The 14,469-nt window shown below is 48.7% G+C and overlaps 1 protein-coding gene across 1 annotated transcript in view; it reads right to left on the reverse strand.

Moving 5' to 3' along the window:
• The window catches only part of RFX4 (regulatory factor X4), a 93,815-nt gene extending 79,695 nt beyond the window's left edge, over window positions 1-14,120 (reverse strand). The window contains exon 1 of the mRNA XM_062593924.1: window positions 14,108-14,120. Within this exon, the coding sequence (XP_062449908.1) occupies window positions 14,108-14,120 (13 nt within the window). The remainder of the gene's footprint in view (window positions 1-14,107) is intronic.
• Between the last annotated feature and the right edge of the window lie 349 nt (window positions 14,121-14,469).

Genomic DNA, 14,469 nt, shown 5'->3' on the forward strand with positions numbered 1-14,469 from the left:
GACATTCAAGGAGGGAGAAAACAGCGGAGGTGCCTGTATATGGACAACACATTTAATGAAATAATCGCTCTATCTTGTATGTATAACGTTTATTGGCTTAAATCTTCTGCAGCCCAGGCCAAAAAAAAAAAAGAAAAAAATTATTCCTCCTGCATACGCACGGCCACAGCCAGAGCAGTGTGCAGGGCACCCTGGCACTGCTCTTCGAGGGGCAGAGGAGGCTGCCTGGTCCCAGTCGCAGTGGCTGTCCAGCCCGGAGGGCTGCGAGCTGCTGCAGCGTTAGGTCTCTCCCTATTTTCACAGGCTCCCCGGAGCTTCGAGAGCCGCTGCGGCCCGCTCGGCGCCCAGCCAGGGTGGCAAACGCAGCGGGGGCCGGAGGGCAGCGAGGCACCCTGCGCACCGCAGCCGCCAGCTGCAGCCCTGCGGGCTCACGTGTGCTGCGCGGCCTGGACGAAGAGATTTTAGGGGCAGAATAAAACTCTGTGGTTGCCTAAACTGAGCTGCATGTTGCCTCACCTCATTACCCTACAGTGGAGTAACTAACTGTACCGGTTTTTCCCAAGTTATGCCATACCCTATGATCTGGATGTGGTCACATGACTAGCATAATTTTGAACAGCTGTTTTTTGTTAAAATTGTACTAGGTCAGAATCACCATGTTCTAGAAAGATAGCCAATACCTCTCATTCTAGAAAGATAAATAATAAGGCTTTTAATAAGCACAGTAACAGACCTTGCACAGTCAACACACACTTACTTCACCATAGCCCTAGCAGTTGCATGTAAATCCCTCTCATAAGCCTTCAACTCTAGATAGACTCCCATACTGTAAATTTTAAAGCTGTTCGCCAATAAGCATGATAATTTACTTACTTCAGCTCTACACAGGGACCTGGATTTATTCCGCAGAGGTTTGCTTGTCACTGAGATAGAGCTACCTCTGGAATAAGAATTAGAGATTACCCAAGACCCAAAGTCCTACTTGAACCATGTACTAACTTGGATGGCAGAGCTGCAACAGAGTCTGGCTCCTTATATTTATTTATGGCCATTACTGTAATGTCTCCTGCAGTTTCTCACAGAAGGTGTAGAACAGAGTACAGAGTAACTGCGAGCAAAAATCTATAAAATACAGATACTGCAGATATAATGAGATCACCAAGCTTTAGTGAACTTACAAGAGCTCTTACTGGAAAATGAATACTCAGAAGTGATGACATATTTAATATTACAGAGGAGGAACTCCTATCACACATACAGAGCCTTGGCACCCCAGCCTATTTGCTCAGCATTTGCACAGAGAGGAACTACACGTCTCTTCCTTCAGCATCTCTTTGCCAAGCATCTCAGTACTGGCCTGACCAGCACTGCTGCTTAGCTGCTCCTCTGATCTGTTAGGCCAAGAGGAAGCAGCTGCAAACAGCAGATCTAGCAGGTAACAGCAGCATCTTGTTATCTAGGGAGACTGTTTAGAGGTTATGGAACCTCCCATTTCCAGTTTGCCAGTCCGTGATACCAGCCAGAGATCATTTCAATCACAAAGTTTTTCAGCAGAGTTGATGCATGACCTATTGAGGCTTTTCTCTATAGAGGTTATCTTGCTTCATGTGGACCAAAACATCCCACCAGCCCACAAACTCCCTGTTCATGTTGTCTGTGTTGCACCGCTTCTGTGGGCAGAGAACTTTAACCTCTCGAGCTGTTAATCCCATCATATCTAACCAGTCTGTCTGCTTCAGCTATCACATAGTGCACTGCAGACCTGGTCTCTAACTGGCTCACTAAATACTGCTGTTGCACAAATTGAAGTAAAGCAGAAAATGAGTCAATAAATCTCATATTTACTCTGGTGCTAATGAAATGTATGCCAAATTAACACTTCTCTGTCTTGGATCAATTGGTCGTATCAACTTGGAAGACAAATCACTATTTTAAAACAGTCTTTTTAAGGCAAAAGTCATGAGCCATTTCTCTCAGGGGTAATGATCAGGAGCTAAAACTAAAGTCTGACTCTTTGACATACTAAAAGCTTGCTCTAGTACCTGCTGCACATAACACTTGCTCTGAGCAGAAGCAGGGCTCATGCTCTGATTCTCCCATATGCCTTGCAGCACAGCACTAAATCACAAGTTGCACGTACATCTTCCACTGGGGAAGTGTACTGTTGGATGTGCAGCATGCTGAAGCTTGTAAAGAACCACCCTGGTTGAAAGGAAGCAAATAAAAATTGTGTTATCTCCGAGAACTCTGTCCACTGTAAAACCAAGACCTGAGCAAGATCTCCTAGCCCACTCTCTGCCCAGTGTTATAAACAATTGTGTACCTGGGACATGACAGGGCTTGGCAGCTCCTGGTCCCACGCAGGGTGTTAAACTTACTGAAATCAGCTAAAATCAAGCAGAACAAGCTATTATGGCCAGCTAATCAAACACATAGAGATTTTCTAAGATTTAGGCTTTACTAGATGATGTAATCTCCCATCGTCCATGGGCAAATGAAAGGTTTGTTAGACCACATCAGGGCTATCTTCCAACTGCTTTTCCCTCCAATTACTCCATCATATAGATACTCCTCGTTCACCAAACAGCTCTTCTTGGCTGCCAAGGTAGATCTGCCCCATGAAGCCTGGTTTTGCTCGTCTCTGCCTTGTTCAGTGTCATCGGTTGGCAGGGCACATATCCTTCAATCACTGAGCAAGTGCTGTCAGGAGCATCTTCAAGCTCTGTAGGAAATCATGCCAGTGTCCTCCTTGGTTCTGCATAGCCATCTTCTGTTTTTCCGAGAGACCTGCTCCTCAGGGATGACAGTGACACATGGCCTTGGTGCAGATGGTAGAGCTGCTACCCTGGGAAGCTGCCAGATACCTTGGTGTTTTGTTTGCTAATCTAACTTTTTATTTCGCTTCCAACAGGGCAAAATGTCGGGTGCTCTTGTTGCAGTCATTTCTTTTGTTCTCATTTCTTGGCATACAGTTCTTTTGGAAGCATTTCAGGGTTAATGGACATTGGTCCAGACCACTTACTAGATGCTGGCAGGAAGGCTTTTGTCCTTTTGCCTGGACTGATGGTTCTGGTGAAGCATTGTGAGATTTGCCATGATATTGTAAGAATGCAAAGAATGACTCTCATGAACTTGCAGAAGCTCTTTTGTTTTGTTTAGCCAGGTCTTTGCTTCTAGTACTGATCTTTCTGACAACCATTTGATAAGATATATTAAAAGATTGGCATGTTGTGTTAAAACTGTTAAAACAAAAAGCGTCATAGCTCATCATCTTTTAACTCATTTAAAGTCCCTGGGAAGGAAACTGCAATTGGTCTTGTTACACTATGTACAATGTAAAAGCTCAGATAAATGTGATACACTATGGAAATACGCTGTGAACAAGGTAGACTATTCCCCTTTAAAAAGCTGCATCCCAGTCTTAGAATACAAGATTCTTCCATATATTGCCTCTGGCATTTAGAGCAGTGTCTAAGCTACATCAGACAGGACTTCTCAGGTGCTGTCTGTTCCCTTTTTTGTTACCACGTATCATATTGCTATCATATTTCCAACTCAATATGCATGTTAATCGGGAGTAGCCCATTCCATCTCCCAGTCACACACAAATGCTATCAATCATTTTATTCTGAAGAGTAATTTTCACCAGCCCAGTAAATAGCCACTGTTTTTTGCCACATGAAGGTCGTTCTTCATGTAACAGTGAGGAGGACCTCACTGGGTCCAATTTCCACTGAAGTCCAGTGACATTTCATTTTCCCCTACAATCATTCAAGCTAGTGGCCTAAGTGACACCAGAATCTGACCAGTTCAGCTCTCCTAGACCACTTAACTAGTGGCTAGACAATATATAGCCAGTCTTTTCATCAACAGGATAATCACGCTTGTTGCGTGCTTTCCAAGCACCAACTCTGCATACGCCATGCTGTACCTTTATGCTTCCACAATATGATATATTATAGATCTTCAGTCCATCATGGTCTGCTGCATGAAAAAATGTAGATACTATCATTTTCCCTGATTTCTCTGCAACATTTCCTTCCAAGAAAATGTAAAAGTGCTCCTTCATTACTGCCAGTCCTGTTCTCTCCCAGAATAAAGCCCAGAGTCTCTTGACGCATGTTTTTCCCAAGTTTCATTGACTTTTTATGCTATATGATTAACACGAGGCACACCAGAGAGCTCATAAAAACAGGGCCTTGACTTCTGTGTGCCTCCCACAATGTCCCTTCTGCTCCTACCCTATGGCAGCGTCCAGTTTCTGCTTGGATTAGACATTTACTGGTGCCACTAGTGCCACTACAGCCCTCAGCTCACCAGCGTGCATTAGGAGACAGGGAGTCCTGAAATCCTTAATTCAGCTCTGCTTTACTAGCACACAAGGCTAGAGCCATTTGGCTGCACAGGAAACCTGTGACTCAACAAGACACGGGATTTGCATCAAGAGCCCATGAAATGCTTCCCTCTCTGCCACAGGAGCTGCTGAATCCAGCAGACAAGCCAATTTGACATGGAAATGGTAGCGCATCAGTAAGACAGGCCCACAAAGATGACAAAAGAAAAAGACGTGAGACATGGATGGGAGATGCAAGCAACACTGACTGTGGGGTTCGGGGAGGGGAGAGAAGAGAAGAGGCAAAAGGCTGATGGTTGAAAAGGAGATGGGAAAGGAAATGAAGGGGAAACAAAAGGGTGACAAACAGTAACTGTAGAGAGGTTTTTAAAAGGTATGGAGAAAAGAGGACAACTCCACAAGTAGTAGAACCATGGTAGGTCTTTCTCAGCAGAAGCAGCTCCCAAATAGATTGAGAGAATGAGAGAAAAAGATAGACACACACATGCAAAGGAAACTCAAGTGTCAGGATACAGCTGTAGCAGTAAGAAAGTGAATCACTTGATTTTAGACTAGTGCAAACCAGAGGAAAGAGATACTATGTTTACTGGAATAGCGACCAGTTTTCCTCACGTCTATTCCAAATCTAGCAATGGTAAGTTGCTCACTACTGTCAAAGGGTGCAACCATTACAGGACTCACACTCATTTTGGGGGTGTAAATATGGCATGAACTAGACAGAAACAAATAAAGAACACTGTTTCTTTTGGCTTTCAAAATGCACCCAGAGAACATCTGCACACCAGAACTGGCAGAGAGGGCACCAATAAAGCATCATGGCATACTCCCGTAGAGACTGCTGCCTCAGAGAACTGATCTGCATATGCTGAGCAAGCATTTCATACCGCTAAGTTTATGACATAAATGTGCTTCTGAGAATCTCTTCACCAGCCTCATGTGCCTAGATCTACAGATTCATAAACCCTGTGTGACTTTAGTTCCTTCCACGCTGCCTCTTCCCTCCCCTTAGAAAGCAGTATGGAAGTAGATCAGTGCTTTCAAAACTATGAGCTTGGCTTTTCTGAGAAGCCTCCAGTCTCCTCTGAACAATGTGCTAAGCAAACTCAGGGAGGGAATATGAGAAAAAAAGAGGAGTCTTCTTTCCTTCTTCTTCTTCCTTTTTCTTTTTTCCTTGCCTAAGACTCACCAAAACAAGAGTCTAGTATTGAATATTCAGCACTGAATACTAACTGCTCAATAGATGGTCTGTTTGCAGAGCGCAAAGTGGAAATGACCCAGCAAGGAGGAGAGGTGAACATGCTGCTCCATCCATGTGATTAAAATGCAGTGTAAATGCAGTCCCCCCTCCTAGTTCTCCCCACCTCTTTTCAATGGAGGCCATTTGTTGCCCCTACCACAACTCATTTTAAAAAAATGTTTGCATTAGAGGGGCCCCTGCGCAAGTATTGTCCCTGTGACGCTGTGTTTAAGAGAGGAATGTTAGCTCCAACTTTGGGAAACCTGCGCTGGACAGTCAAGCAGCCCAGTGGGATCTATTTTTGCCACCTCGCGTGAGAAAAGGGAAACAGGGCTCGGTTTACAAAGGAGCTGAGCACCCTGCCAGGTCTCCCTGTTCACAGACCTGCACAAGGCACAGACTAAATCTCACCTAGCAGCTGCCTTGTTCTGCAGTGGACCTCAGCGGGCTCTTTCAAGCTCTCCTCCCCTGAGTGAGCGCGTTACGTATGGCACAGCGCACACCCAGGAGGCCCAGTTGGGTTACGGGGCAGCGTGCTGACACAACGTGCCATTTAGCAAACATACCGTTTGAACACAGCTTCCCAAATCCCTGCTTTCCTCAGCATGGAAGTAGAGCCTGTTTCCACCTTAGGCCCTGGGAAGCAGCCCTTCCTGGAGGCAAGACACACGGTGCAGACCTGTCGTACTGAGGGTGAGAATTGCTGTTTTGGCTCTCGTTTCACGTCTGTCTCCTGCAGGATCTCTGTCTCACACGCACAGCACCGTGCATGGCTCCTCTCCCACAGACCCTGGCATGCCAAGTGGGTTAGCCAACATATCCCTGCTCCACTGCTTGGCCAGGTCTGGTGTGTGGGGACCAGGAGCTGAAGTGCCCTGCAGAGGGTGGGAGAGGCTCCCTCCAGCCACAGCATGAACTGATGGACCTGGGCAATACCCACCACAGGAGCAGACACAACTGTGTACCTACACTTGTGTCTTGACATGCAGCACTAGCAGAGAGTTTCCACCTCAAGTTTGCACCATATTTTCATGAAGCACCGGGTCACTGTCACCTCAGAGACCAGCCAGGAATTTCTGTCTCCCCTTGTTAGGTTTTGTCAGAGGTAGAGGGATGGGATGGATATTGCTTTCCTCTGAGCATTGGAGATGGCCACAGCGAGGAGCAGGGTATCAACAGAGTATGTTGTAAAAGTTAATAGCTTGAAATACTCATTTGCTTAATTAGGACATCCTGCCACATGTTCGTGGTTAAACTGAATGTCAGATCTGGTCTGAGATGGGAATCACACTAGTCCGACTGCTGAGATTTTTCTTTTCTTTTCTTTTCTTAGAAGGATAGGATTGGATCTACTTCCTAGGACCATCTTATAATTTTACTCAACAAATGACCTGGTTCTGCAAGCACCTACAAAGTTAGCAAAACCCACAGTCTTTCCTGCTCTTCTCCTCCAGCACATGGTAGCTTTTGGTCTTTTGCAGAAAACTGCACATTTATTATAGGGTCCTGGGAAGTGTCACAGGTTATGGGGAGAGAATGTTCTGCAGGGCCTTTCTGAAGGTATGTACATCTCCAGCACCATGGGGACTGGACACCACAACACGAGTGGTTCCTCCCAGTGCGGGATGCACCGACGCAGCATTGCACTCTCCCTCCACACCGCCTTTCCTCAGATGAAGCAGCTTACTTTCATCCCCAGTAGGAACAAGGTTGTTTTAGCACTTCTGAAATAGCATTGCAAGTAATAGGATTCTGTAAGTCCAGTTAATCCTTCTACCGCTGTATTTAGCAGTATCAATATATTCCCCTAAGCTTAGCTTTTTTCATTGCATTTTAATTCACTTTGCCACTGCATTTCTGTTTGGTTATTGCTTTACAAGTTTAGCATAAGCTAGATCTGACTTTACAGATGTATACAAGAACAGAAAGCTCATGCCTGTTATGGAGAAAAATGATCATTACTGTTTGGTTGACTTAGGGGACCTGTTTGCAAACTTACAGGCACATAAGGCATTTTTCATACCAAAAGTTCTACCAAACGTAATGTGAGTTTTTACAAGCCTTGCCCCCAGCCTTGCCAACCCCATGGAAATGGCCGTACCGAAGAAAATAGAATAAAGCAAATCTGATAGTATTACTCTAAGCAGTGAAAATCTAAAAGAACAAGAAAGTTCAGGTAAACAACAACAAATCCTTTTGCATCTAGCAACAGTACTCTACAAACAACAATAATTTCTAACACTCTAAACTTGCAGTCCTTGTTCCCAATCAAATCTCCCTGTTTCTGGATATAACCTCAGCAAGTGAATCAAAATCACTAGAGAAGAGGATTTTGTGTTTCAAAAGTGTTTAAACCATAGGGTTCATGAGCACCCAAAGCTCCAACAGGAATTTTGACAGAATGGTGACCACAGAATTAGACCACCAAAAGCCTAGAAAAACCTACGAAATCCCAGTTACGTCCCTAGCTTGCCACTCTGGAATTAATGCCTCTAATTTGCAGTCCTCTACATCTCAGAGAATTGCTCTTTTGGAGAACACTCTAGCTATCAAAAATATATTGTTTCCCATTACCATAATATTTGGTATCCCATGCAAAAAATGCTCAGGATAAGCTGCTAATTAATTGCGAACCCATCACTCACAGCCGTGAATTGCCTGCTTGGATTCTGTAACAAATTTGGTTTTAGAGAAACTAAGTTCACTTTCCAATAGCAGAAAACAAAGTGCTTTGCTGTCGTTGAAGTGAAGGAAATGAGACAGTGCTGAGCCCTGCATTTCAGTCTTGAGGCAATTTAAGCTGCAAATGAGCTTTTTCTTCGCTACTGGAGGCAGTAGGAGCCAAGGCTCTGTTTAACCCTCTCCCCCTCTCCTGATTTCAAGTTTATACTTCTCCCAACCAGTTTTTTATTATTAGCGACTTGAAACATGGCTCTTGCAGTAATCTAGGAGGATCCTGCCTCTGACTTGAAAACATTTCCCCACATTTCACCGTAACACTGGCTAGCATTTTATATCTAATAAACTGCTCCTTCTGCGAATCTCTTGGGAGAAAATAAATGCGAATGAAAACAAGGCAAGGCTGCTAGTTGTACATGTAAAACAGATGCAATTAAGTTATAACACATTCGCAGCCATTAAGGGAGATCATTACGAACTAACCCGATACACCTGCTCTTTTTGAGAGAGCCGCACATGCCCACACTGACTTCAACAGGTGTTTCCCTTGTGGAATAGAAACGGCAGGATCAGGACCCTTCTCTAGCAGTAAATTATATTACAGTTTTACACCATCCCAGAAACTCTCCGACATAATAATAACAAAAAAAAATACAAAGACCTCCATTGGCTTAATCATCACCAGATACTCTTCCTTCCTACTCTTGCTATCTATAGGATCGCTCAGCCAGCAAACATCCTTTATGCTGTCCGTGTCCCTAACCCGAATGTTAGTAATCAAATTCCCCCCGCCGCCGGGGTGCTGGGCTCCAGCAGGGTCAGATCTGCTCGGGCATTCATCCGCCGACACAATGAAACAAATGGGAAATCCAGCGCAGATGCAGGGAAACAGGCAAGCGGGCGAACGCAGAAAATTCGCCCGCTTCAGAGCTCGTGGATCTGTGAGCTAATTACCGGGGCTCTAATGTCACGTTCCCAGAGGACAGCCGTATATTTAACGCGGCAGCGGCGGGCTGGCGTTGCGACGAACCATCGAGCCCCGGCTGCGTTTCAGGCCACCTTCTTTAAAAGTCGTCCCCTGAGGAGGTACTGGCGTGTGGTCACCGCAGGGATTTCAAGGATCCCAGCACTTCATCTTCACCGTGCCGTGGCAGAATCCTGCGTACGGAAACAGTACCGGAGGAGATGCACCCCCATATGGCTAGTCTAACTTTTAAAACACTTCCAAATTAAGCTAAAAAATGCAAAGATGCTCATTCTGAGAAGCTGCAGGTTTTATGGAAACACCAACCTTTGCCTAACACTGCCAGGACCAGCAGCTGAAAACAACTTTATTTTCTATAATCAGACAAGCCAGTGACACCGACGGAATTGCGGAGCTATATCCCAGGGCACTGCAAGAGTTACCTTATGTGGGACAGCGCTAAGTTCCCATCACTAGTGCCTCAGCACGCAATGGTCTCCTTTCATAAACTCTCAGAAGTGTCCAGCAGATCTTTTGCTCGATAGTGGTTTACTTCAGTAAAGGTGTGGCTGCGGCAGACCAACTGAGACCACAGGGAGCTTTACGGTCAAACAGACAAAAGTTTAATGTGTCTGAATGTGGAGTCTCTTCTCTAATGAGTGCTTTACCCAGAAAAAGTCTTGAGAATTGTAAATCCTAAAACGAGACTTAAATAAAATAATTTCCTATACTTGTCCTAGAGTTGTCCAGCTGTTCACATGCAAAATCTTGTTTTAGTTCTTTTTCCTTGTCATGCATTTAAAGGTCTTTTCTTAGCTGTAGGTAAATAACAGATTGCAGAACAGTAAAAACACCACAATCCTTCCCCCAGCAAGTATTTTACAATTAATTCAACAGCAGACAAATAAATCACAAAATAATTCTCTGAGTCCAACTTAGAAGATGAACTCCTTAGTTCAAGCTAGTTCTGGCTAACTCACAAAACCTCTCAAAAATCCCTGAGGATTTTACCCAACCTCTAAATAGACCCTGGGGAATAAAGACCTGATTCAGTGCTAGGACTTGCTTTTAGACCCAGATCTGTTCCCGCTGAAGACAGAGCAAGCTCTGACTGCCAAGGATTGGGCCCAAGTGTGTGATCATTGCCCACAGCAACTCCACAGTGAGCAGGAAAGAAAAACATTTGGAGGGTTTTGTTGTTGTTGTTGTTGTTCCCTTTCTTTCATGTGTGAAATTTCATTTGAAATCATGTAAGGTAGATAGTAAGGTTCCACTGTGTAAAGAACCAGTGGTATTTCCTTCACACAACCGTATCACATCAAATTTAGGATTCAAAAGGATCACAGGATCGTCTTAGCTTCTCAGCAGGTAAGAACCTTTATAAATACAAACACTGGAACCATAAATCACATTTCTCTATGAGTATGAGCTAGGAAGAAAAAATGAACAGCAACATCTTCTCTGTCTGTCAGTAATCTGTTACCATAAGCAAACAGTTTTTCAGCAACAAAATAAACCATTCACTTGAACTGAAAAATCCAGACCTAAGACTGCACACCCTCAGCATTATATATGTGCTCCACAATGTCCCAACTCCTTTGCCAACTACCATTCCAGTATTTATTCTCAATATTGGCAATTTTATTAATTGAACAAGGATATGAAAGCTATTAATTCTCTTCAACCTGTGTTTTATAAATCCTTTATAAATGGCAAGCATACAGGAAAGGTCATCTGCTACCACAGCAACACCCGAGGACTGATAAGAGCACAGCCCCAAATCACACCGACACTGCTACGTGTTCAGGTCCGGCTGCGGGAAGCCGCTTTTCACGGTCCGCGTAAAACTGCTTTAGAGGCCTAATCCAAGCGTCCTTGGCCGCGCGGAAAGGCTTTCCGCCCGTTTTAACGCGCTTTGGATCCGCGCCCGCAGCCTCAGCTTCGTGTCCCGAGCTTTGCCCGGCTCCGAAAGCGGGACCAGGGGGCGGAGAGCCGCGCCGCCTCCGGCTGCCGCCGCTGCGGCGGGCCGCGGCCGCGCGTGTCCCGCGTGTCGCGCGTGTCCGGCCACCCCGCCGCCCCTGGCGCTCGCCCTGCCGGTGTCACTAGGGGGGGCTGCGGCAATGGAAACGCGGCTTCAAGGTCTTCTGCAAACTTCCCCCACTGCCACCGCCACCTCCCGGGTGCTCCCCCGCGGGGGAGCGAGGTCCCCGGGGGAGGCGGCCCACAGGCACGCAGGTGCCGGGGATCCGCTCCCGGCAGCCGGGGCAGCCGTGGGCCGAGCCCGCCCGCAGCAACCCCGTCGTGCAGCTACAGCGAAGGGCCGCAGCGGCGGCCGAGAGCCCCGAAGCTCCCGCTGCCGGGCTGCGGCGGGGTGCGGAGCTCCCGGGGAAAGCCCCGCCGCCGGGCCACGGTGAGAGCCGCCCCGCCGAGCCCGGGGCGCCGCGGCGGGCGCCTGCTGCCTTCGCCCGCAGCGCTGGACGCCGCCGCCTCGAAACTGCTCTCGGCCCGACGAGGCGGCAGGTTGCGCCACAAGAAGAACTTTTCTTTTTCTTTCCTTTTTCCCCCTCTTCTTTCCGTGCTCCCAAATACGCACGAATCGATTCAGGCTTGGTGACAGCCCCTCTGGGTCACTCCCCGTCGGCTCTCTCAGCTAGCAGAACATTAACTAAATGAAAGCACGCGAGATTGCTGCGTGGAGGTAAATAAACCCAGTTATCCGCATGCCTTAAAATTAGAGCCGAAGGTGATTTTATTTATTTATTTATTTTATCCCGCTGCTTTAGGGGAAAACTGTGAAGGAGAAATTAAAACATGACCATTTTTTTTCAATGAAGCCATATTTCTCCGCAATGCAAAAGGATCTTTACATAACAACTGAAACTCAGGAGAAAAGCTAATTGGATTAAGTCCTCTGAAAGGGAGGTTAAGGTGTCTGAATGAGACAACTGCAAAGCTCCACTTTTCTTGCCATCTGTTTAGCAAGACTAAAGCGTTTTCTGATTAATATTATCTTAATCAATCATGTTGCCATTTATTATAACCATACTGAATTCAAAGAACGAGTAGTATGGAGGCTCTGGCTGAGGATGGACTCTCGGCTGGAAAAAAATGGGGAATTTGGGTTTTGTTTTGTTCTGTTGTTTTTTTCGCTTAACGGCCGCTTACTCCCGAGAACGAGAAATTACCCGCCGTGGCCGTAACTGCGGCTCAGCCGTGCTCGTGGAAAGAAAGGCAACTTTATTTTACGCCCTAGTAGCTGGCGCGCACGCTGCGACCTGACCACAACGATTCCTTCCCCGCGGAGCACTTTCTCCCCGCAACAAACGCGCCGTTTTTGTCCCGGGGTCCGGGCTGTAAATGTGCCCCAAAATAGACTCATTTCGCCCCTGCGAGGGGCCGAGCGCGGCTGCTGCTCGGAGCCGGGACCGCGCAGCCCGGGCACTACGGGCCGGCAGCCTTTATTTGTATGTATATATATATATATATACACACATACACACACATATATATGTCTCTGTGTGTGTATATATATGTGTGTGTGTGTGTGTGCTTAAATTAAAAAATAATAATAATTGCTCGGGGGGGCGGAGTGCCCTTCAGGCCGCTCGCCCGTCGGGGAGTGGCGGCAAGGCGAAGCGAAGCGGGGCCGCAGCGGCTCCCCGGCCGGAGCTCCGCGGCCCCGGCGCCGCCGGCCAGCCGCAGCGGCCCGGCCAGCTCGGAGCCCACGGCGGGCCGCGGCGGAGCTGCGGGCGCCCCCGGGGGGCAGCGGGCCGCGGCCGTCGAGGAGCCCGACGCCGGCGCGGGCGGCGGCGGCTGCGGGAGGGCACGGTGCGGTCCGGCGGCGGCCGGGAGAGCGGCGAGCCGTCCCGCGGGGCTGTGCCCCAACCTGCGAGCCCGTCTGCCTCGGAAACGCCGGGGCGGGGAGGCGGGGACGCAGGGCTTAAGTTTCCTGTGCTAATAAAATAAAATGAAATTGCCGAGGTCATTTTGGCGGCTGCCTGCCCTGCGCTGCAGCCAGGCGAGCCGCGGTCTGCGCTGCGGACGGGTGGCACCAGCTAGGGCAGGCGGCCCGGCGTCAGGAGCGGCGGAGAGGGGGGAGCGGGAGAGAAGGGGCCGCGCTTTCGCCGGGCTCCCGGCTGACAGCCGCTGGGAGAAGGCACAGGCCCGGGCCCTGCCGTCCGCGGAGACCCCGGCGCGGCGAGCCGGGCCGGGCCAGGCTGGGCCGGGGGCAGAGGCGGCCGTCGGGGCAGGCGGCCCCTCCTCGGCGCCCCTCTCCCTCGCCTCCCGCCTGGGCTGCTCTCCGCTTGCGGCACCGCTGCCGGGGGGTGCGGCCGCCCTTCTCCCCGCCGTCCACACCAGCGCTTGGGGCGAGGCTGGGAGGGAGAGACCTACCCTGCGCTACCCCAAGCTTCCTCCCCTCCGAAGCAGCCCAGCCCCGGCTCTGCCCGTGGGACAAGTCAACTCCCGGCCCGGGCTTGCACTAATCAACCATCTTCCTCAATAAACCTTGTTTTTCTCGGCCCTCTGAAAGGCTCCACTCAAATCTAAGCGAGCGCCTAAAATTAGAAGCAGAGAGGAAATTAGTTTGCCGGTCGGCAGCCTACGGAGGGAAAGGGGGAAAAAATAAAGAAAAAAAAAATAACCTTACTCTCGCTCGCATCTGCAAGTGTACTCTCAGGGCTCCCTCAGCGGCCACTCGCCCCCCCCACGCACCCTGCTCTCCTCGCACACGCCTGTGCTCATTTGCCTACGCGCCTGCTAACTTACTGCGCTCCCAGAGCCGCAGCCCGCGTTTCCTCCCGTCATCACTGTCAAGTTGAAAAGTCGCCCCTGCTCTGCGAGAGGAGCCCGCTGCCTCCAGGAGGGGACTTACCTGTGGAGTCCATATCGGGTTCCTCCAGTAACCCACAATGCATGCTCTTCCCATGGACAGGACGGGAGCCCCAAGGTCCCGGGGTTTGGAGAGCCCCTATCTCAAAGATGCACACGGAGGAAAGAGCAGGGGGAGAGGGAGAAGGGTGGCGGTGAGGGGGTGGGGAGGAAGCTCGGAGAGAGATAGTGGGGGAGCGAGCGCGCCCGGGAGAGAGGGACACTCAGTAATCCAGCAGGGCAAAGCCAGACCCGTCAAAATGTTTGCGGATGTTTCATGGGAAAAAGCATCATTTTATAGAAGCCCTGATGGGAGAAATGTCATTGATAGGCCAGCCAGCCTGATGAATGGCTGCTACTCAGATG

The sequence above is a fragment of the Rhea pennata genome, chromosome 1, assembly GCF_028389875.1.
Source record: "Rhea pennata isolate bPtePen1 chromosome 1, bPtePen1.pri, whole genome shotgun sequence".
Taxonomy (NCBI): Eukaryota; Metazoa; Chordata; class Aves; order Rheiformes; family Rheidae; genus Rhea; species Rhea pennata.